The 22,497-nt window shown below is 42.1% G+C and overlaps 1 protein-coding gene across 2 annotated transcripts in view; it reads left to right on the top strand.

Annotated features, from left to right (window-relative positions):
• Nucleotides 1-2,713: 2,713 nt before the first annotated feature.
• The window catches only part of LOC143988638 (beta-galactoside alpha-2,6-sialyltransferase 1-like), an 84,963-nt gene continuing 65,179 nt past the window's right edge, over nt 2,714-22,497 (top strand). Inside the window, exon 1 of one of the 2 annotated variants that reach the window (XM_077488346.1) lies at nt 2,714-2,874. Coding sequence is in view for 1 of the 2 variants with exons in the window: in XM_077488345.1 (XP_077344471.1) it covers nt 22,072-22,172 (101 nt within the window). In the remaining variant the exon portion in view is untranslated. Of the gene's footprint in view, nt 2,875-21,945; nt 22,173-22,497 lie in introns of those variants that run through there. The other variant, XM_077488345.1, reaches the window with a different exon arrangement.

The following is a 22,497-nucleotide window of genomic DNA, read 5'->3' as shown; positions in this document are numbered from 1 at the left end:
ATCACCTATCTGGATTATATCTACCAAATAACCTTTAATTAAACAATATTACACTAACCAGTTGAGGATATAATAAACACAAAAGGGAGTTATTGTGGTTATTGTGTAAAAAAAAAAAAAAAAAAAATAGACATAATGAGCAAGATAAATCAGAACCAAGTATTGGATGGGATGCTCTGTGCAAGGACAAACTATTTGTTTTTTTTTCTTTTCCTGTGAGTTCAATAAAATGTTACAATTGTAATTATTTTGTTGAAATGGTTTAAATACTTTGTAATTAGAAATAACGGTGAGTGTTCTTTTATGAAAGTGCTAACTTACTGGGAGTGAGACAAAAACAGTGCTATAAAATTCACAAAGGTATTATATGCAAATTCTATCATGTAAAGCATTATATACTTAAAGTGCTGTAAAAATGCGTACTCATATATGTATCCACATTAGAAAAATTCACAATCAAACCACACACACACACACACACACATATATATATATATATATATATATATATATATATATATATATATATATATATATATATATATATATATGTTTTGATTGTGAATTTTTCTAATGTGGATATATATATATATATATATATATATATATATATATATATATAACATCCACAAAAGTCCCAAATTATATATATATATATATACTTATTATTAGCAATCTCCGTGATTCAAAATTCAAGTAAAACATTCCCAGGGAGCAATCCTCTGCAGTAATCCTTGTGATGTGATTCTCTGCTGTTTCCCAATAGACAACCGATCTCTCAGTGGAACCAATCGCACCGATATAGGAGAGAGAAAAAGCTTCACATGGCATGAAATCTTTTTAAAACCATTCCAATTTATTTATACAATGTGAATCTTTTTTTTACACCAGAGCACTTTAAGTATATCATTGTTTACACGATAGGATTTGCAATAGAATACCCTTATGGATAAATTGTATAGCACTTTTTTGTTTCACTGTTTCACTCACAATAAGTTGGCACTTTCATAAAGGATTGTATATAGAAAAGAAAGATTGGGACTTTTAGTTTAATTAGTTATAATTCTATATTAGTCGTACACCATATAGAATAAAAATACAATTTTAATAGATTGGTATAAAAGTGTGTCTCATAAAACATAAGACACCACACTAAAAGTGTGGTGTCTTATGAGACACACTTTTTACCAATTTATTTAAATTATAATATAATTATAATATTATATAATAGTTTGGTGTCTTATGTCTTATGAGACATACTTTTTGCCAATCTATTAAAATTATAATTATAATATAAGTATAATAGTATATAATAGTGTGGTGTCTTATGTCTTATGAGACACACATTTTACCAATCTATTAGAATTATATTATATTTAGTATATACTAGTGTGGTGTTTTATGTCTTATGAGACACACATTTTACCAATCTATTAGAATTACAATATGATTACAGGCATACCCCACTTTTAAGTACACAATGGGGTTTATTTACTAAAGCTGGGAAGTGCAAAATCAGGATAACTTCTGCATAGAAACCAATGAGCTTCTAACATCAGCTTATTCAATTAAGCTTGGGTAAAAACGTGGAAGCTCATTGGTTTCTATGCAGAAGTGAGCCTGATTTTGCACTTTCTAATTTTATTAAATAAACCCCATTGTGTACTTAAAGTGGGGTATGCCTGTATCATAGTATATAATAGTGTGGTGTCTTATGAGACACACTTTTTACCAATCTATTAAAATAATAATTATAATATAATTATAATAGTATATACTAGTGTGGTATCTTATGTCTTATGAGACACACTTTTTACCAATCTATTAAAAGAATAATTATAATAGTATATAATAGTGTGGTGTCTTATGTCTAATGAGACACACTTTTTACCAATTTATTAAAATTATATTTTTATTCTATATGTTGTACGACTAATTATTTCAAGAGGAGGGTTTAAGCATTTATATAGTCCCAATCTTTTTCTTTCTATGTACAATCCTTTATCCCAGAATTTGGTGCTGATGTTCAACTGAGTACATTTCTATTTAGAAAATTACTTTTAAAAAAAAAGTACACACGGCTTACTACAGTCACTGTTGTTACTAATTACAAAGTATTTAAACCATTGCAACAAAATAATTACACAAACGCAAATAATTACAATAACACTTTATTGAACTCATACAGGAAAAAACAAACACATTCCCCTTGCACAGCGCTGTCATCTTGTCGAATACCTACTGCAATTGCGTTTTCTTAATGTGGATAGCAGCGATGATTTAATAATTAATAATGTAATAAAAAGTAATAAATAATAATTTAATAAATACATGTAATAATTATCATCCAGGCGCGGTTCACACTCTTTATGAGAACCAACATTTTGTCTTCTGTCTGGAAGCTCAGTTAGCTAACAAATAATAATAATCTGCTCTTGCAAAAGCACACATTTTATTCAGCAATTTGTTGCTATAGCTTTTTATATCATTTGGTTTAATGGCATAATATGCTAATTAATCCTTGCATAATGTGCTATAGGGGCTTATACATGCAATGTTTTATAGCATCATTTTATGTCAGCATTGTATATGTAGACCTGTCACCATCTAACCATGACCCAGAAAATGACACTCCCCACTCACAGTGATCCACGCCCACTATTTGCAGGGGAGTGCTACACGCACTGATTCAAGGTGGGTCCCCTCTCTCATTTCCTCTGGTTGGCCCCAGGTACCTTAGTCTGGGAGTTGTCTCTGGAGGATTAATACACCTAAGTAGGACATATGCTGCATGTGGAGGGAAGGTGTCATGAATGTGACATAAGCGTTATCACCTTCCAGGATAAAGGGACAATTAACTGAAAAGATCACCAGGTATTTACATATGTAAATAAACTTTTGAATTACTATTTGCGTTAATTGAAGATGTACTTTTTTTGTGTTTTTTGTGTTTTTTTTTATTTATTTAAAGGTACGGTCGTATTTTTTATTTATTTCTGGATTCCTTTATTTAGAAGCCCTACCCTTGTGCACCTTTTTTTTTTATTATCCGATGACTTCTTTTTTCTGGGCTGTTGACACAAATGCATGATTATGCATTGCATTTGATAAACATGTGTGGCTGTTTGTTACTTTCTACATGAAATTCTATGAATTGCAGGTGTCTGGTTTTAGCTGGAATACAGCACTTTCCTATGTGCTTGAAAAGAACTGCGGACACTACATAGTAATATGCTATCAGATGTCAGAGCATGGCTATGTGTAAGCTAGCAATAAAGCACTAAATCTTTTTGTAGTCTTGATATGTGTACTATTCTTGGGGCTGAAGTAACATAATAGGAATATCTACACTGCAGCAGTCATCTACCATATAATAGATCCAGGATGATAGGTAGTTAGATATAGGCATTGGATACTCGCTGCACTTTCACAATTGGCATAATGAATCGTACTCCTATAGAAAGAGTGTGCAGTTTCTTTTCTCTGTATCATCTGTATCCCCCTGTTCAAAACTCACAAGTATCTTATGGGGGTTATTTACTAAAGGAAAATCCACTTTGCACTTTGAAAGTGCACTTGGAAGTAAAGTCGCTGTAGATCTGAGGGGGACATGCAAGGAAAAAAAAAAAACTGAATTTTAGCTTGCACATGATTGGATGATAAAATCAGCAGAGCTTCCACTCATTTCAGATCTACCCCTTAGATTTAGAGTGATTGCACTTCCAAGTGTACTTGCAGTGCAAAGTGGATTTGCCTTTGGTAAATAACCCCCTATCTTTGAATAATATGTTACTGGTATTACTGAATTCTTTGAAAAAACATAAAATTAGATTAAATATAGATCCGCAATGGTAATATGAGCATTGAAGGGGTAGAATATGTTAACCACTTGCTTACTGGTTACCTAAACCCCCTTCCTGCCCAGACCAATTTTCAGCTTTTAGCGCTGTCACCCTTTGAATGACAATTTTGGACGATCATACAATACTGTATGAAATTTTAATAATTTTTTCGCACAAATAGAGCTTTCTTTTGGTAGTATTGGATCACCTCTGGGTTTTTTATTTTTTGTTAAAAAATTTAAAAAATAATATACAAAACCATTTTATATTTTGTTAATAAAGTTTGCAAACAGGTAATTTTTCTCCTTCATTGATGTACACTGATGAGGTTGCGCCGATGGGCACTGATAGACTGCACTGATGGGTGCTGATAGGCTGCATTGATGGGCAACGATGGGCACTAATAGGCAGCACTGGTGGGCACTGATGAGCTGGTTCTGGTGGGCACTGATAGGTGGCATTGGTGGGCACTGAGAGGTGGCACTGATGGGGGGCACTGAAGGGGATTAATAGTGGCACTGATAGCTGACACTGATGGGCACTGCTAGGTAGCAGTGATGGGCACTGATTGGCACTGGTAGGTGACACTGATAGGCAGCACTGCTAGGTGGAACTGATGAGACACTGTCAGCGTGAGGAGAAAAAAAAAAAGATTACCGATCTTCTGTTTACACCACGTGGTTAGCTGCCATTGGCTGGCAGCTGATCACATGATAAGGGGCCGGGATCGACTCCTTACTCTGATCTGTGATCACCCGAGTCTCGTTGACTCGGTGATCACGGCAGGACGCACACGGGGAGTGTGCAAAGGGAAGGATGTCTATTGACGGCCTCCCAGCAAAGGAGGTCTGCACTGTAGCCATCATTTGGCTCTAGTGCAGATCTGAAGGGGTTAAAAAAAGATAATCAATGTTGCATATATGCTTTGTTTTATCAGGATACGTGGAAGGAGACAGAAGATAGAGCAGAAATTGGATGTGATGTATGCATTTGTGCTCCTATCTAAAACGTTATTTGAGTTTTATGACTAGGGATGAGCTCAATGTTCGAGTCGTAAGTCTGACTTTTGGGTCTTCACCTGTTCGCCGAACAGCGAATATTATGGGGTGTTCACGGGAAATTTGAACGTCATATGTATATGTATATATATATATGTATATGTATGTATGTATATTTATATATGTATGTATATATATATATATGTATATATATATATATATATACATATACATACACTCTGCATTCAGTGTAGCCTATATATATATTCAGTGGTATACAATTTCGAATACACTTCAGGCGGTATACTCCGTATATAATACAATGTGTACAATTTCTAATACACTTCAGGCAGTGTACACAGTATATAATACAGTGCAGCCGGTGTACAGTTTCTAATACAGTGCAGGCGGTGTACACAGTATATAATACAGTGTGTGCAGTTTCTAATACACTTCAGGTGGTGTACACAGTATATAATACGGTGCATCCTGTGTACAGTTTCTAATACAGTGCAGGAGGGGTATGGTTTCTTATACAGCCAATAGTCCGCCGATCGGGCGGACCGCAAACAGCCGAAATTTGCTGCGAAACGACCGCCGGGGCGAACCGTTCGGCCATCCCTACTGCTGGCCTTGTTATTGAGCCACACCATGCTGAAGAGTTGGTGGAGTGGATAAGGAAACTGCCCTCGTCCCCCTCATCCTCTGTCACCCAGGCTCATAGTAGTTTGCCTTCCAACACAGCTGCCAAAGCAGCCAATTCCACCGGCTCATTGTTTACAGCTACTCCTTCCATAGCCCCACCATTATGCACAAAGGAGTCAGCAGAGTTATTTGACCATAATATCGGTTACATGCTGCTGGAGGATGCAAAGCAATTTGAAGGCTCCGATGTTGGTTTCCAGATTGAGGAAGAGAGTAACGTGAGCCTAGAGAGAGAGGGGGTGCCACAGAAGGACAAGAAACTGTCAGCATACTGCCAAGTTTGATTCAGTGATGAGGAGGGAGGGGATGATGAGTTCACTGACTGTACTTGGGTACCTGATAGAAGAGAGGAGGAAAGTGAGGAGAAGGCACAACTCCAATGAGGCGGGGTGTCCTGCAGGGGCCAGCTTAAGGGCAGCCAGCCTATTGCATCACACCACAAAGCTCCACAGGTGCAGGGCACTGCTGACTCCCCGCAAAAGATGACAGTCTTGGTGTTGGCTTTTTTTTGACATGTGTACTGCAGATCGCATCATTGCTGTTTGCAACCTATGTATGAAGCGGATCAAGTGTGGCCACAACAGCAGCCGCTTTGGCACCACGTGCTTGACCACACATATGGCGACCTGCCATGCAGTCCATTGGCAACAGCACCTGAAAGATCCACATCATAGAAAAAGGCAGATTTCACCTTGCTCCTAGGCTCTGAGATCTCAAAGCCTACTATACCTCCAGTCTTCTCAAAAACCTGTACTGAGAGGAATGAAGGTATAGCAATAGGTGCCACAAGTACTTGCAGACAATCTGCTAGCAGTACACCACTAGTTGATTTCAGCAGCCAAACTTCCCTACCCCAGTTGCTGAACCATAAAAAGAAATTCAGTCTCAGCCATCCACATGCTCAGCTTCTAAATGCTAGCTTGGCCAAATTGCTATCACTGCAACTGCTGCCTTTTCAGCTGGTAGACTCCGCCCCCTTTCAGGAATGTGTGGAATGTGCTGTATCACAGTGGCAGGGTCCAAAACAGCATTTCTTTTCACATAAGGCCATTTCGGCTCTCTACCGCCAATGTTTTGGTTTCATTGGACAGGGCGGTCAGCAGCAAGGTTCATATTACCGCTGACTCATGGTCCAGCAGGCATGGGAAGGAATGTTACATTTCCTTCACAGCACACTGGGTAGTTCTGCTGGCAGCTGGGAAAGATGGTGGTGCAGCATTTCTTGAACAGGTACCCAGGCTTACAAAATCTCCTGAGGCATGCCAGAAATGTCTGTGGTCATTTCCTATGGTCATACAATGGCAGTGATTGGCTGGCTGACATTCAACAGAAATGCAACCTGCCCACCAACGACCTCATTTGTGACATGCCCACCAAGTGGAACTCAACATTGGCAATGCTGCAGCAGCTGCACGCAGAGCAGAGGGCCATCAATAAGTACCTGTGTGAGTATGACACCAGGAAAGGGTCAGGGAAGCTTGGCTTCTTTTCGCCACACCAGTGGCTACTGATCGAGGATGCATGCACTCTCTTGTCAATATTTGAGGATGACACAAGGATGGTGAACAGCAACAATGAATGCATCAGGGACACTGTCCCTGTAGTCTTCCTGCTGGAGCACACGATTTTGTGGAATTATGGACAGAGCACTTAATGCAGAACAGCGAAAGGAAGAGCAGGACTTCCTGTCATCTCAAGGCCCCCCATGAAGGTGAAGTATTTTGTTTTTGTTTTCTATTTTTCAGGTCCATCGACGCCATGATTGAAGATGGATGGACATCGCGGGACACTTTTTTTTGCTTTAATAAAGCAATTGTCTTTTTTTGGTGAATGGGTTCCCGCTGACCTTCACAACCACTGGACAAGGGTTGTGGGGATGAGGTGGGGGCACCCCAAAGCACCCTCCCCATGTTGAGGGCAAGCAGCCTGGTATGGTTCAGAAGGGGGGGTGCTGGCTTGCCCCCCCCCCCCCTTTCCTGCCCTGCCGTGGCTGCTTGCTCTGATAAGGGTCTGGTATGGATTTTGGAGAGGACCCCACACCATTTTTTTCAAAATCTTGGCACAGGGTTCCCCTTAAAATCCATACCAGACCTGGTATGGATTTTGGCGGGAACCCCACGCCTTTTTTTTACATTTTGGCGTGGTATGGACTGGGGGGTGCACACCATTTTTTTCAATGGTTTTTCATCTATATTACTGGTTGCCGATAATACATTACAGCCGCAAGCAATTTTCAATGAAATTTTTTCCTTTAGAAATGTAATTTTGCAGCGTCACAGTAAAACACAGACACACAAAACACAGACTAAGGGGACACCCAAGCACAATATTTAAAGGAATATTTCATTTTATTGTTTCACTTTAGGAATTCTTAAAATCACTGCTCTTGAAAAAAGGCAGTTTTAAAAACATTTTTTGCATTGATACATGTCCCCTGGGGCAGGACCCAGGTCCCCAAACACTTTTTATAGCAATAACTTGCATATAAGCCTTTAAAATTAGCACTTTTGATTTTTCACATTCGTGTGCCATAGACTTTAACGTTGTTCGAATGTTCGCAGAAATTTTTGGTCTGTTTTTTGGTCTCAAACCGGGGGGTGTTCGGCTCATCCCTACTTATGACTTATTGGTAAAGGAGCAGTCCACTGAAAGTGTTTTATTACACCTATGTAAGGCTCCATGCACGCTAGCATTTTTCATAAGCTCAAAAAAAGCTAGGAAAAAAATGCTGGATGAAAAATGCTGATAATAGCATTTTTGTGCCAGTGTTCCATCAGATTAGAAGTCGGCAAGCGGACATCTTTTTACTCCCAACTTCCAACTGTAGCCTTACTGCAGCCAAGTGCAGGGTTTACCAAGATGGCAGCGACAGAACGTCACTTTCATTACCAGATTTGACGAGTTGCCAATTTTGATGGAACACCAGCTTCTAGTAGCATTTTAGTAGCTTGTAGAAGCATTTAGAAGCATTAATATTTTATTAGCATTTTTTTGCAGTACATGAAGAAGAAAAAAAAAAGCTCAGTAAAAGCTGTTAGTAGCATTTTAGGAGCTTTTAGAAGCAGTTAGGGGCATTCATTTTTTTTCCTGCTGGACAAACGCTCCAAGAAAGGCTCCATGCACACTAGCATTTTTCAAAAGCTCAAAAAAAGCTAGAAAAAAAATCTGGGTGAAAAAATGCTGATTATACAATTTTTGTGCCAGCTTCTAGTAGCATTTTAGTAGCTTTTAGAAGCTTTTAGGAGTGTTAATATTTTATCTACATTTTCGCAGTACATGAAGAAAAAATAAAAAAAATTAAATAAAAAAAAAGCTATAAGTAGCAATTTAGTAGCATTTAGAAGCAGCTATGAGCATTTAGAAGTAGTTAGGAACATTCTGCGTTTTTTTTGCTGGAAATACACTACAAGAAAGGTTCCATGCACTAGCATTTTTTATAAGCTCAAAAAAAAGCTATGCTGGCTGAAAAATGCTGATTATAGCATTTTTTGCCAGCATCTAGCAGCATTTTAGTAGCTTTTAGAAGCAATTAGAAGCCTTTTGCAGTACATGAAGAAAAGGTAAAAAAAAAACCTGCTAATAGCATTTTAATTAAAGTTGAATGGGATGAATGCCAGTTTTTTTACATTCATGCGCATTCAATCTGTGTCTGAATTTACATGGCAGGCACGGATGGACCTATGATAGCTCTATGGGTGGCTCTGTCACTTTACATCAGGCTACTTCTGATCTGTCACATCTAGGTCTGGAAAAATGGAAAAGGATGGACATTTTCCTGGAGGAAAGTGTGAAAATCATTGGGGTTGATGTACAAGAGCATGTTCAGTTTGCAAAGTGTATTTTCAATTAAGTTGGCTATACATTATACAATGTTCTTGTTCTATTTCCTTTGGATTTACCTTCAGCTATGTAGTGCAAGGGCCTGCCTGATTATATATGTATCTTCCTGGTCCTGAAGAGGGCTGCTAGTAGATTTAGTTGTGCTAGGTGGTAACTAGCCTGGCTAATTTGTAGTTTGATCAAATGGTTTTCTCCTAAACTTGAGTGGAACTGTGATTGTCTCTTTTGTCAATAGGTGGCACTGTTACCTTTGGCATTAGTATAATAGATTACAGTTAATTCTGGTTGTGAGTGAATGTGCTTTCTCAGCCAATCAGCAAGAGTTTCTTTGGCCGCTGAGGCTTCTGTGAGAGTCAGGTGATTGGGGTTGTTTCCACCTGGGCTGTGGCTTGGGTGGGTGTGTGTGTGTGGAGCAGCAGGCGTAGGCCTGAAGCCTGAGGCCTAGCCATGTGTGAAGGGGATCAGACTGAGGGGAGCCCGATCGTTGCCAGGAGGCATAAAGCCCCATACACACTATCAGTTTTTCTGCTGAGTTTTTCCTTCAGATTTACCAAAACCATATAATATGAGGTCAAACCTTAGGAGTTTCAATGTGTATGCAATCAGGCAGGCCCTTCTACTACATGGTTTTGGTAAACCTGAAGGAAAAACTCAGCAGAAAAACTGATAGTGTGTATGGGGCTTAAGAGAAGAAGTTGCCAGAGTGATAACCAGTCTTGTTTGCCGGAGACAGGTGTCTAAGGGATGGGGTTTTGAAGGAATAACAGAGCAGACTCTTCATCAGCCAGGGAATGTAAAGTAGCTGGGAAAGCTTCAGGAGAGAACTCATCCAAGACAAACAGCCAGTAGCTGTGAGTCCGATGAACCCAGCGGGTAGCGTGGGTGAAGCTTGAAGAATACAGTGGGTAACTGTGACTTGAGCTTGAGGGATTCAGCATTTAACCCCTTCCCTGTCGGATTTTAGACCTAGTTAAGGAAGGGGTCCTCTCCTTACTTCCGCCCCTTTCACTCCCATTCCCCCCGTCCCTTTCCATTCCTCCTCTTGTGCTGATTGCACCTATAGCATTATTACTTGCAGCATTATCATTATGCCTTTTAAATATGTTTTTTAAATATTGTGTTTATTAAGTGTTTTTCACTTCTTGAAAATTAGTGATAGGCGGGTGGGTGTTTTTATGAGCGCCATAATACTTGTATGTAGGGATTCAGCAGGTAGCTGAGAGTCTACAGTGGGGGTACTATGAGTTGAACTTGAGGATCTACATTAGGATACTGTAAGTGGAGTTGTTGCCATATGAGACAGCCATTGTTACAAGATACAGATTGTTGCATTCAGCTTAAAGGCCATTTTTCTGTATAGCTGTCTGCCTAGTTCTATTTTTGTCCAATTTTTAAAATGGACTAGCGCCTATCTTTCCATCTTGCACTACACCCACCATGCCTACTAACCTGCACCCTAAAGAGGAATGTCAGCTCTCCCTGACTCTGGGGGTCGGCACTAGGCCTCTGGAGGTAGAGGTGACCACTACACATACAAATTGAAAGTGTTTAGGTTTGACCTAATATTATATGGTTTTAATAAATCTAAAGAGAATTGAATGATGTATGGCCAGCCTTAGTTTAGCAAAAGAACGGGAGGGAAAGTAAAACCTTATTTTGCATTGACTACCCACTAAGGTCCAAGGTAAAAAAAAACTTGACCAGAGAGGTAGGGCGGAGACTTGTCTGGGGATGGAGGGCAAGGACTGGCACCCCATAAGAGGCCGGTGACTGGCTGCATTCTAAGTAACTGATGGAGGCTCCGCCTACCCTCCTCCGTGACATCTAGGCTCAGCGCGGGTGTGCTCACCACTGTCTACTATTACTAGTAAGCCTCAGTTCTGCCTCAGTTCTGTGCTTACAAGTGACAGCCCGGAGCGCATCTCTCCCTCTGGCATCCACAGAATCTCTGAGCTGCTGCACCGAACCAATGGAGAGACAGTTGCCCGGCGCTGTGTGTTCATGGGTAGGAGGTGGGGCATTACATGCTGAGTTAGAGGTGTCTGGATGGCGACCCCCATGCCTGATGATCCCACAGCTGCTACTAGCAAGTGGAAAGAGGTGCAGCCACAAGTGCTGTACACTGAGTGAGTAAAGCCAGAAAGAAGGGGGCTTTTGGGGGGGGACCTTATGCAAAGCTGAGGAGATACAGAGGTCAGAATTAAGGTGTAGAATTAGGGAGCAAAGTTAAAGAGATGCAAAGCTTAGCTGTTGGGGGGTTGCAGAGATAAGCTGTAGAGAAAGGTGCAAAGGTGAGTTGTGGCCAGGGGTGCAGAGGTGAGCTGTAAAAGGGGGGAAGTGTGATGAAGGGAGCTGCGGTAATGGAAGGGGGGCGTGCATAGGTGAATTGTAGACAGGGGGTGCAGATGTGATTTGCAGAAGGATGGGGGAAGCAGAAGTGAGTTACAGACAAGGGGTGAAGAGGTGAGTTACAGACAAGGGGTGAAGAGGTGAGTTACAGACGGGGTAAAGAGGTGAGTTGCAGATAAGGGGTGAAAAGGTGAGTTTCAGACAAGGGGTGAAGAGGTGAGATACAGACAAGGGGTGAAGAGGTGAGTTGCAGACAAGGGGTGAAGAGGTGAGTTGTGGGCAGGGGGTTAAGAGGTGAGTTGCAGTAGGAGGCTGCAGAGGTGAGCTGCGAACAGGGGGTACAGAGGTAAGTTGTAGAAGGGGGGTGCAGATGAATTGTGGATTGGGGTGTAGTAGTAAGCTGTGGATGGTGGGTGCAAAGGTGAGTTGTCGCAGGGGGTGCAGAAGTGAGTTTTGGACGGGGTGCAGAAGTGATCTGCGAACAGTTTTGGACAGGGTGCGGAAGCAAGTAGTGGTTGGGGGTGCAGTCAATGCTGTTTCTTGGCCAAGGCCCAGGCCTAGGGCAGCACTTTTCAGGGGGGCGCCATCCCCAACCAAAAAAAGCCCCCCTCCCATGTCCTGGCTCCCACAAACAAACTCTCCCCATCTACAGCCCCAAGCTGGCAGCGGGCAGCTTACTGTAGCCTGTAAGCCGCACTTAAAGCAACTGACGGAGGCTCCGCCTACCCTCCTCCAAGACATCTACTGCAACTTCCTCCCGGCTCCCGCCCAGGCTCTGTGTGTTTACGATTGAAGAGAGGAGGATGAGGGGAACCACCAACAAAGCCAGGTACGATTCTTATACCTCTTGGGCATTTTTTTCTGTTCGATAGGCTGCACTGATGGGAATGTATTGATGGGCACTAATAAGCTGCCCTTATAAGGCTGTACTGATGGGACTGTATTGATGGGCACTGATAAGCTGCACTGATAAGGCTGCACTGATGGGACTGTATTGATAGGCACTGATAGCTGCACTGATAAGGTCACACTGATGGGACTGCACTGATGGTCACTGATAAGGCTGCACTGGTGGGCACTAAGGCTGCACTGATGGGCACTGATAAGGCTGCACTGATGGGACTGTACTGATGGACACTGAAAATAATAGACACAACATTTGAAATGGTATACAAAACAACAAAATATACAAGTAGGCACTTGGTACCCACAGAGAGGAAGAAGTGGAGCTCTGAGAGGAAAAGGTTGAGCCTAAATAGGAAGGGGTGAGGTTTACAGGTGACAGGGCGTGCCTTAAACAGGAAAGGGTGTGATCTTGACAGGAAGGGGTGGGTCATAATTAAATTGGGGGGGGGCAGGAGTTTAGTCAGGCCTAGGGCAGCACAAAACTGAGATACACCACTGAGTATACCTTTACCTCATTTACTAAGTGCATTCTCACTTTTGTGTCCGTTTATGAAACTGTGAACCGCCAATAATCTCAGTTCCTTAAAAGTTTACGAAACAGGGATGATCGGGGGAGAACATGTTCTCTGCTGATAATCTCCACACACACAGAAGCCGTCATTGTCTAACACAGAAACAGCCAGTTTGTGCAGCTGCAATCTCAGAATTTCATTGGAGATCTGTGCCAGAATTCACACTCCCTGATTCACCAGCTCAGAGGTGGTGATTCGGGGAGTGAAGAGAGAACACTGGGGAAATGAGGAAGAAGGAGGAAGATTATTGACTTAACTCTTTCCCGATCAGACCCCCCCAACACAGTAACCATGTCCCCCTGTCAATATTTTATTAATGAGTTAGGCGGTCTACTCAGAGAAGGGTCGTGTACTGAGCAGTGATAATTTATCACTGCTTAAAGCGGAGTTACAGTCATATTTTTGTTTATTAAAAGTCAGCAGCTACAAAAGGCGTAGTTGCTGACTTTTATTAAACAGCCACTCACCTGTCCCACGGTCCAGCAGTGTGTTGTCCCTGTGTCCTCCCTCGGTGGCACCAGCATCTCTACTATGGGCACCCAGCTGTGACAGCTTGCGGCTTCACAGCCGGGTGTCCACTGTGCCTGCGTGAGCGGCACTGCGCTTCATGACGCGTCCCGAAGTCTTCTAGGACCCATCATATGTCCCAGAAGACTTCGGGAGGGAGAGTTTCTGCTTCCGGTTGCTTTGGTGATCGGAATGGAAGTGGGAGCAGGTACCTGTCAAAATTTGATACCTGCTCACCCACTCCTCCCCAAAACCTCAGTTTCACAAACAAGAGCCAGGGAGGAGGCCTTAAAGCGAAAGTTCCACTTTTGGGTGGAACTCTGCTTTAATAAAAAGACACCTCAAGTGTTTTCTGGTACTGTAATCTTGCTATGTCTCACGAGATGACAGAACCAGGAGGCATTCTCCACTGTTTGAATCATTTGTAGATCGCTTCTCTTCACAAAAGGAGAAGCGATCTACACTGCTTCATAAACAGGCACTCAGAGGAGAGAGATCTCCTCTGTGAATGCCGGAGAACTGAGCAGGGAATATTTTCTACTGCTTCATAAACGAACACCTTTGCAAAGTAAATGTTCACCTCACTAAGGTTTTTTTTTTCATACCATGTGGAGGGGCTTATATTTTTATGCACCTGCCAAATCTCGGTCTCTGCAAGGGAACATATTTCTTCTAAAATAAGTTTTCATGATCCTGGTCTTATTTGAAAGGCAACCTGTAGGGAGGGATCGCTGCAAAGGCACAAATGAGCAACACGATTGACATTAGGAAGAGATTTTGTCTGTGATGGGCATGACGCCTGACATAGTGGGTTTGATATGCTAAAGGAAAATACTGTAAACTGTGCACTCTTCAAGCACAGTTTCTCTAGAGCTTAGGAAATTAAGTAAAGCTACAAGAAATGTAAGGGTGCAATTAGGACGGCTTAGATAGAATATGAAACACACATAGCAAAGCAGAGCAAAAAAAATACCAAGAAATTCTTGTAAACAGTAAAAAAGGGAGAACGGACCATATTGGCCCCATAAACAATGAGGAAGGACATCTGGTTACAAAGGATGGGAAGATGGCGAAGGTATTGAATTTATTCTTCTCCTTAGTCTTCACTAAAGAATCGGGGGGCTTCAGTAACCAAAACTGCAGTGTTTACCATGACACATCACAGGAAGCACCTCCATGGTTAACAGAGGACTGAATTAAAATTAGACTTGGGAAACGTAACATTAACAAATCACCGGGACCAGATGGCTTGCACCCGAGGAAACTTATTCAAGTAATTGCCAGACCATTGTTCCTAATTTTTACTGACAATCTACTGACTGGAATGGTACCAGCTGATTGGAGAAAAGACAATGTAGCACCAATATTTAACCACTTGACCACTGGGCACTTAAACACCCTTAATAACCAGACCAATTTTCAGCGTTCGGTGCTCTCGCATTTTGAATGACAATTACTCAGTCATGCAACACTGGACCTATATGAAATTTTTGTCCTTTTTTTCACACAAATAGAGCTTTCTTTTGGTGGTATTTAATCACCGCTGGGTTTTTTATTTTTTGTGCTATAAAAGAAAAAATACCGAAAATTCTGTAAAAAAATGAATTTTTCTTTGTTTCTGTTAGAAAATTTAGCAGATTAGTAATTTTTTCTTCATAAATTTTGGCCAAAATTTATACCACTACATATCTTTGGTAAAAATAAGTACAAATTGGTGGATATTATTTGGTCTTTGTGAAAGTTATAGAGTCCACAAGCTATGGCGCCAATATCTGAAAATTGATCACACCTGAAGTACTGACGGCCTATTTCAATTCTTGAGACCCTAACATGCCAGAAAAGTACAAATACCCCCCAAATGACCCCTTTTTGGAAAGAAGACATTCCAAGGTATTTAGTAAGAGGCATGATGAGTTTTTTGAAGTTGTCATTTTTTCCCACAATTCTTTGCAAAATCAAGATTTTTTTTACTTTTTTTTTTTTTTTCACAAAATTGTCATATTATCAGGTTATTTCTCACACACAGCATATGCATACCACAAATTACACCCCAAAACCCATTCTGCTATTACTCCCGAGTATGGCGATACCACATGTGTGAGACTTTTACACAGTGTGGCCACATACAGAGGCCCAACATGCATGGAGCGCCATCAGGTGTTCTGGAGCACCCAGGACAATTCTGACATTTCTCTCCTACATGTAAAAATCATCATTTATGTGCTAGAAAATTACATAGAACTCCAAAACATTATATATGTTTTTTTAGCAAACACCCTGGAGAATACAATGGTGATCTTTGCAACTTTTTTATCTCGCACGGTATTTGCGCAGTAATTTTTCGAATGCTTTTTTTTGGAAAAAAAACAGTTTTGTGCTTAAAAAAACAAAAACAAAGTAAAGTTAGCCCAATTTTTGCATAATGTGAAAGATGAAGTTACGCTGAGTAAATAGATACCTAATATGTCACTCTTCAAAATTGCACACGCTCGTGGAATGGTGCCAAACGTCGCTACTTAAAAATCCCCATAGGCGACGATTAAATTTTTTTTTACTGGTTATATGTTTTGAGTTACACAGGAGGTCTAGGGCTAGAATTATTGCTCTCGCTCTAACGTTCGCAGCGATACCTCACATGTGTGGTTTGAACACCGTTTTCATATGTGGGCGGGACTTACGTATGCGTTCGCTTCTGCATGCGAGCACATGGGGACAGGGGCGCTTTAAAAAAAACATTTTTTTTTATTGTTCATTTTACTTTATTTATTTTAGTTTGACATTTTTTTCCCCAAAAATAATTTTTTTGATCACTTTTATTCCTATTACAAGGAATGTAAACATCCCTTGTAATAGGAATATGGCATGACAGGTCCTCTTTACAGTGAGATGTGGGGTCAATAAGACCCCACATCTTACCTCTAAGCTTTGATCCTATTAGCGATTTGGTAGAAGCACCGGAGGGTGGCGGGAGGGGGGGGATGTCTATGGCTGGGTATTGCAGGGTATCACCGACTATGGCTGGGTATCTCAGAGTATGGCTGGGTATCTCAGAGTATGGCGTTGCAGAGTATTGCGTTGCAGAGCATTGCAGGGTATTGGTGGGTGTTTTGCAGAGCATTGCAGAGTGTTGCAGGGTATTGGCGGGTGTTGCAGAGCATTGCAGAGTGTTGCAGGGTATTGGCGGGTGTTGCAGAGCATTGCAGAGTGTTGCAGGGTATTGCAGAGTGTTGCAGGGTATTGCAGAGCGTTGCAGAGCATTGCAGAGTGTTGCGGAGTGTTGCGGAGTGTTGCGGAGTATTGCGGAGTGTTGCAGGCTATTGCAGGGTATTGCAGAGTGTTGCAGAGTGTTGCAGGGTATTGCAGAGTGTTGCAGAGTGTTGCAGAGTGTTGCAGGGTATTGCAGAGTGTTGCAGAGTATTGCAGAGTGTTGCAGAGTGTTGCAGGGTATTGCGGAGTGTTGCAAGGTGTTGCGGAGTGTTGCAGGGTATTGTGGAGTGTTGCAGGGCATTGCGGAGTGTTGCAGGGCATTACGGAGTGTTGCAGGGTATTGCGGAGTGTTGCAGGGTATTGCGGAGTATTGCAGGGCATTGCGGAGTGTTGCAGGGCATTGCAGAGTGTTGCAGGGCATTGCAGAGTGTTGCAGAGTGTTGCAGGGTATTGCAGAGGGTTGCAGGGTATTGCAGAGTATTGCAGGGTATTGCAGAGTGTTGCAGGGTATTGCAGAGTGTTGGCAGGGAATTGAGGGGTTAATTTTCGGTGAGCAGCGATGTGGGCACTGCAGATGCAGCCCACATCGCTGCTGACACCGATCTCTTCCCCCTCCGCTGTACCGATCGGTACATTTGACGGAGCGATCACGTGGTAAACGGCCGCGATGAGCGGCCGTTTACCGTGATTCGTGATGCGCCGGGTCCACTGGACCCAGCGGTCACGGATGCTCTCGTGTGCGCGCCCCAGGGGGCGCGCGAGAGCAGAATTCTGGGAGGCCGTTAATTAACGACCTCTCAGAGTTAAACAACCGCCCTGAAGCCGTTAATCGGCAATGGGCGGTTGTTAAGTGGTTAAACATGGCCCAAAAATTCCCTGGGAATTACAGACCAGTTAGCCTAACATCAATAGTATACAAGCTCTTGGAGGGAATGATAAGGGACTATAATATTAAAGCGGTTCTTCACCCTAAAGGGGAAGTTCCGCTAATCTGATCCCTCCCCCCCTCCGGTGCCACAATCGGCACCTTTCAGGGGGGAGGGGGGTGCAGTTACCTGGATAATCCAGGTAACTGCACCCACTTCCGGCCAGACCGCCGCAGACCCCCGCAGACGCCCCCCCCCCCCGTTGTGTTCTGGGAAATACACAGTTCCCAGAGACACAGCGGGGGACCATAAGAGATGTGCAGCACGACTCGCGCATGCGCAGTAGGGAACCGGGCAGTGAAGCTGTAATGCTTCACTTCCCCATTCCCTGACAGAGGATGGCGGCGGGGGCAGCAGCGAGACGAGCGATCGCTCGTCATCTGCCGCCGACATCGCTGGACCCTGGGACAGGTAAGTGTCAATTTATTAAAAGTCAGCAGCTGCAATATTAGTAGCTGCTGGCTTTTAATATTTTTATTTTAGGTGCAGAACCGCTTTAAAGATTTTAGTAATGAGAACAGTATCATTAGCAATAATCAGCATGGATTCATGAAGAATCGTTCTTGCCAAACCAATCTATTAACCTTCTATGAGGAGGTGAGTTGCCATTTAGATAAAGGACGGCCCGTAGACATGGTGTATCTGGATTTTGCAAAGCCATTTGACACAGTTCAGCAAAAATGCTTACTGTACAAAATAAGGTCCATTGGCATGAACCATAGGATGAGTACATGGATTGAAAACTGTCTACAAGTGCGAATTCAGAGGGTGGTGATAAATGGGGAGTTGAATGGTCAGGGGTGGTTAATGGGGTCCCCCAGGGTTCTGTGCTGGGACCAATCCTGTTTAATTTGTTCATAAATGACCTGGAGGATGGAGTAAACAGTTCAATCTCTGTATTTGCGGACAATACTAAGCTAAGCAGGGCAACAACTCCAGGAAGTGGAAACCTTGCAACCTTGCAAAAAGATCTGAGCAAATTAACGGGGTGGGCAACTACATGGCAAATGAGGTTTAATGTAGACAAATGTAAAGCAATGCATTTGGGTGGCAAAAGTATGAATGCAATCTATACACTGGGGGGGGGGGGGATCTAGAATGGAAAAGGACCTGGGGACCCTTGTAGATGATAGGCTCAGCAATGGCATGCAATGCCAAGCTGCTACTAACAAAGCAAACAGAATATTGGCATGCTTAAAGTGAAACAATGCTTAAGTGAGTCCCCTCTTTTCTCCCAGGTTGCCTGCTCGGATAAGGGTCTGCTATGGATTTTGGGGGGACCAGGGTTCCCCTTAATTTCCATATCAGACCCCATGCATTTTTTCTCATTTTGATTCTGGGTTCCCCTTAATATTCATACCACACCTGAAGGGGGATCCCATGCTCTTTTTTTCAATTATCTGTATCTATATTGCCGAGACCCCACAATTCATTACAGCCGCAATCAGTTTTAAATTACAATTTTTCCTTTAGAAATGTCATTTTGCTGTGGTACTGTTCTAAAAATGTGCCACTTTACAGGCATACTATAGACACCCCCAGGCACAATATTTAACCTCCCTGGCGGTACGATTATTTCGGATTTTAGGTGCTGAAAGCGGTACCATTATTTTGCATGAAAATTTGGCATTTTATATTGTAGTCCTGCAATTCTTAGGAATAACTCTCTTAAATCTGTTCAAACAAGAGTCTAGCAGACATCCCGGGTATGATAAAATTTGAAAAATGAAATCATAAATTATAATATAATAAATAACTATATATAATTATGCCAAATAATAATATAACAATAATAAAAATTATTCAATAATGTAATCAAATCAAAAACACTGAAATTTGCTCATTTGCAGAATTGTCACTGTCATTACTTTTCAGTATTTGATGACGGATCTCCCCACAAATCGCTATCCCTCAATTCTGCGAGTAATTATTATTATTATAAAGGCTCTCAGAGACTTGCCTGCACAAAATCAGCACAACTTGCTTAGCTGTACACAATGGGGGTTATTTAATAAAGGAAAATCCACTTTGCACTGCAAGTGCACTTGGAAGTAAAGTCGCTGTAGATCCGAGGGGGACATGCGAGGAAAATAAAAAAAAACAGCATTTTAGCTTCTACATGATTGGATGATAAAATCAGCAGAGTTTCTACTCATTTCAGATCTACCCCTTATGCCGCATACACACGATCGGAATTCTCGTCGGAAAAAGCTTTGATGGTTTTCCCGATGGAATTACGACGGAATTCGGCTCAAGATGTCTTGCCTCCACACGGTCACATCAAATTCCGATCGTTTATAACGCGGTGACGTACAACACGTATGACGTGATTAGAAAAAGGAAGTTCAATAGCCAGGAGCCAATAGCTTCTGTCTCGTAGTTGAATCTGAGCATGCCTGATTTTTGGCATGTCGGAATTGCATACACACGATCGGAATTACCGATAGAAAGTTTTTCCGTCTGGAAAATTGAGAACATGCTATCAATTTTTGGCTGGCAGAAATTCGGACAGCTAAATTCCGATGGAGCATACACATGGTCGCATTTTCCGATAAAAAGCTCTCATCGGTCTTTTTCTGGACAGAATTCCGATCGTGTGTACGCGGCATAAGATTTAGAGCAACTACACTTCCAAGTGCACTTGCAGTGCAAAGTGGATTTGCCTTTCGTATATAACCCCCAATGGCTGCTTACATGTATACAGTATACTGTAAGACAACACGCTTTGACAACAAAAATGCTAAAATTCAGTTATAATTATATATTATTCATTTCAACAGTTTAAAAAACAACTAGCAGGAAAGTCTGAAAATCCTTCCCATTGTATTTCATCTACTGCAAGTTCAAACATCCTTTATTCATTTTAAACTATGAAGTGAGTGTGTCTGTTTACTAAGAGCAGAGTGTTCACCCCTTGATCTCTCGGACTCCACCAAGAGTACACGGATCTTTACATAAAGGCACAGAAACCAAGCTTAAAAACACGTTGCTGTTTTGAAAATGGGCAAACATTCCTACCCATTGTGTGACGTCTCATCCCTTTAGTACATTGCTAAAGGCAGGTGCAAGAAAGTTTTGTATAGATAAAAGAGAAGCAAAACCTGCTGTGCACACACTGTTTGTATAAACTATGGTACATATTTATAGAGATTGGGAAAGAGTTGCCTTTTTTATTTTACAACACAATGCACATTTCTCTTCACAAGATAACATTCAGAATGTAACATTGTAACATAAAAAAAAAAAGACCAAATAAAAAAAAAAAATCAATGGTTGATTAACCTGTGCTTCAAAACCTGACTTTAATATATGTGTGTGTGTGTGGTACAGAAATTCGATTATGAGCTCTTACAAAGGCAGACATTAATGGGAATAATTATGTGGACTTTGCATAACGCTTAGATATGAACCTCTACCCAAACTTCAAAATAGCACTCTTTTATAGTCAAATCATCTGCAGGCCTGGAGGCACTGCCCCCCCTTGTGACGCCACAGATTAGTACATGCTGGGTCAGTGACGTCACAAGGGGGTGTTGTCATAGCCAGGTAGCCTCAGCATTACCTATATAAGAACTGTCAAACGGCAGAGCCTGCAGTACACAGCATGTTTTTTTTGTTTTTTTTTGTGTGCAGTGGGCAGTGTGGTTGATAATGGATTTACATTGGGGGACACTTTTGTTTTAATGAAGGGTTGGTCAAAAACTGTCTCTGTGTTTTCATAACTTTTTGACACTTTATTGGTGAATGGGTAGGGGTACCAGGGCCGGCACAATCTATTGGCAAGGTAGGTGGTGGCCTAGAGCACACATCAGTCGGGGGGCTTCGCCTGGTCGTATTTCTTGGCTGCTCCTTGGCCAACACCACTTACCCGGCCGTCCGTTGATCTTGGCTCTTCTTTGCTCACTAGCATTGACGTCCGACAGTACACCAGACTGCTATAGGCAGAAGACCTGCTCCTGTCCATTGCATGACCTCCTGCAGCAGAGTGAGTCAGCAAACCGTGCTGCTGGTATTGTAACCTTGGGGAAAAGGAAAAGCAGCTCTCAACACGCTACACACATGGCTTCATGCTCTAAGGCTCAGGGAACCAAACTGCAGGCATTCTCACCATGGCAAAACAAGCTCAACTAACTCTGCTGGAGAGACAATGAGCACTGTGTGAGCATTGTGAGCCTGCAGTGTCACCTGTCCCTGTGTCCTACATTGGGAAAGGAACTAGATGTCAGCAGCTTGTGAAGGGAGAGGGGCTGGAGGAGACCCCATTGGCCTGATGTTAACACAAGTTTATCTGCAGGGCCTGGTCCACTGCCTGCAGAAAAAGTGAGTTGTATATAATTACCCTAGCATGTCTGTATACTGTCCTAGCCTGTCTATATACTACCCTGATTTGTCCATACAGTACCTACTCTAGCCTGTTCATATACTACTCTAACCTGTCCATATACTACCCTAACTTGTCCATGTACTACCCTAGCCTATTTTTTTTGAAGACCGCTTATATTGGTCTCCTATAATTTGCTGACAACATTGTGCACAAACCATCATATCTAGCTAGACCCCAGTTATCACTTTAGACCTTGAAAATGGTATCATATTTGTGATTTAGTATGCCCAGCTGCAGGGCCGTGAATAAGGGGGTACCGCC

The sequence above is a fragment of the Lithobates pipiens genome, unplaced genomic scaffold (genome assembly GCF_037356315.1).
Source record: "Lithobates pipiens isolate NorthernLeopardFrog02 unplaced genomic scaffold, aLitPip1_a1.2 Scaffold_18, whole genome shotgun sequence".
Lineage (NCBI taxonomy): Eukaryota > Metazoa > Chordata > Amphibia > Anura > Ranidae > Lithobates > Lithobates pipiens.
The sequence above is the reverse complement of the archived record's forward strand: the minus strand, read 5'-3'. Positions and strand labels throughout refer to the sequence as shown.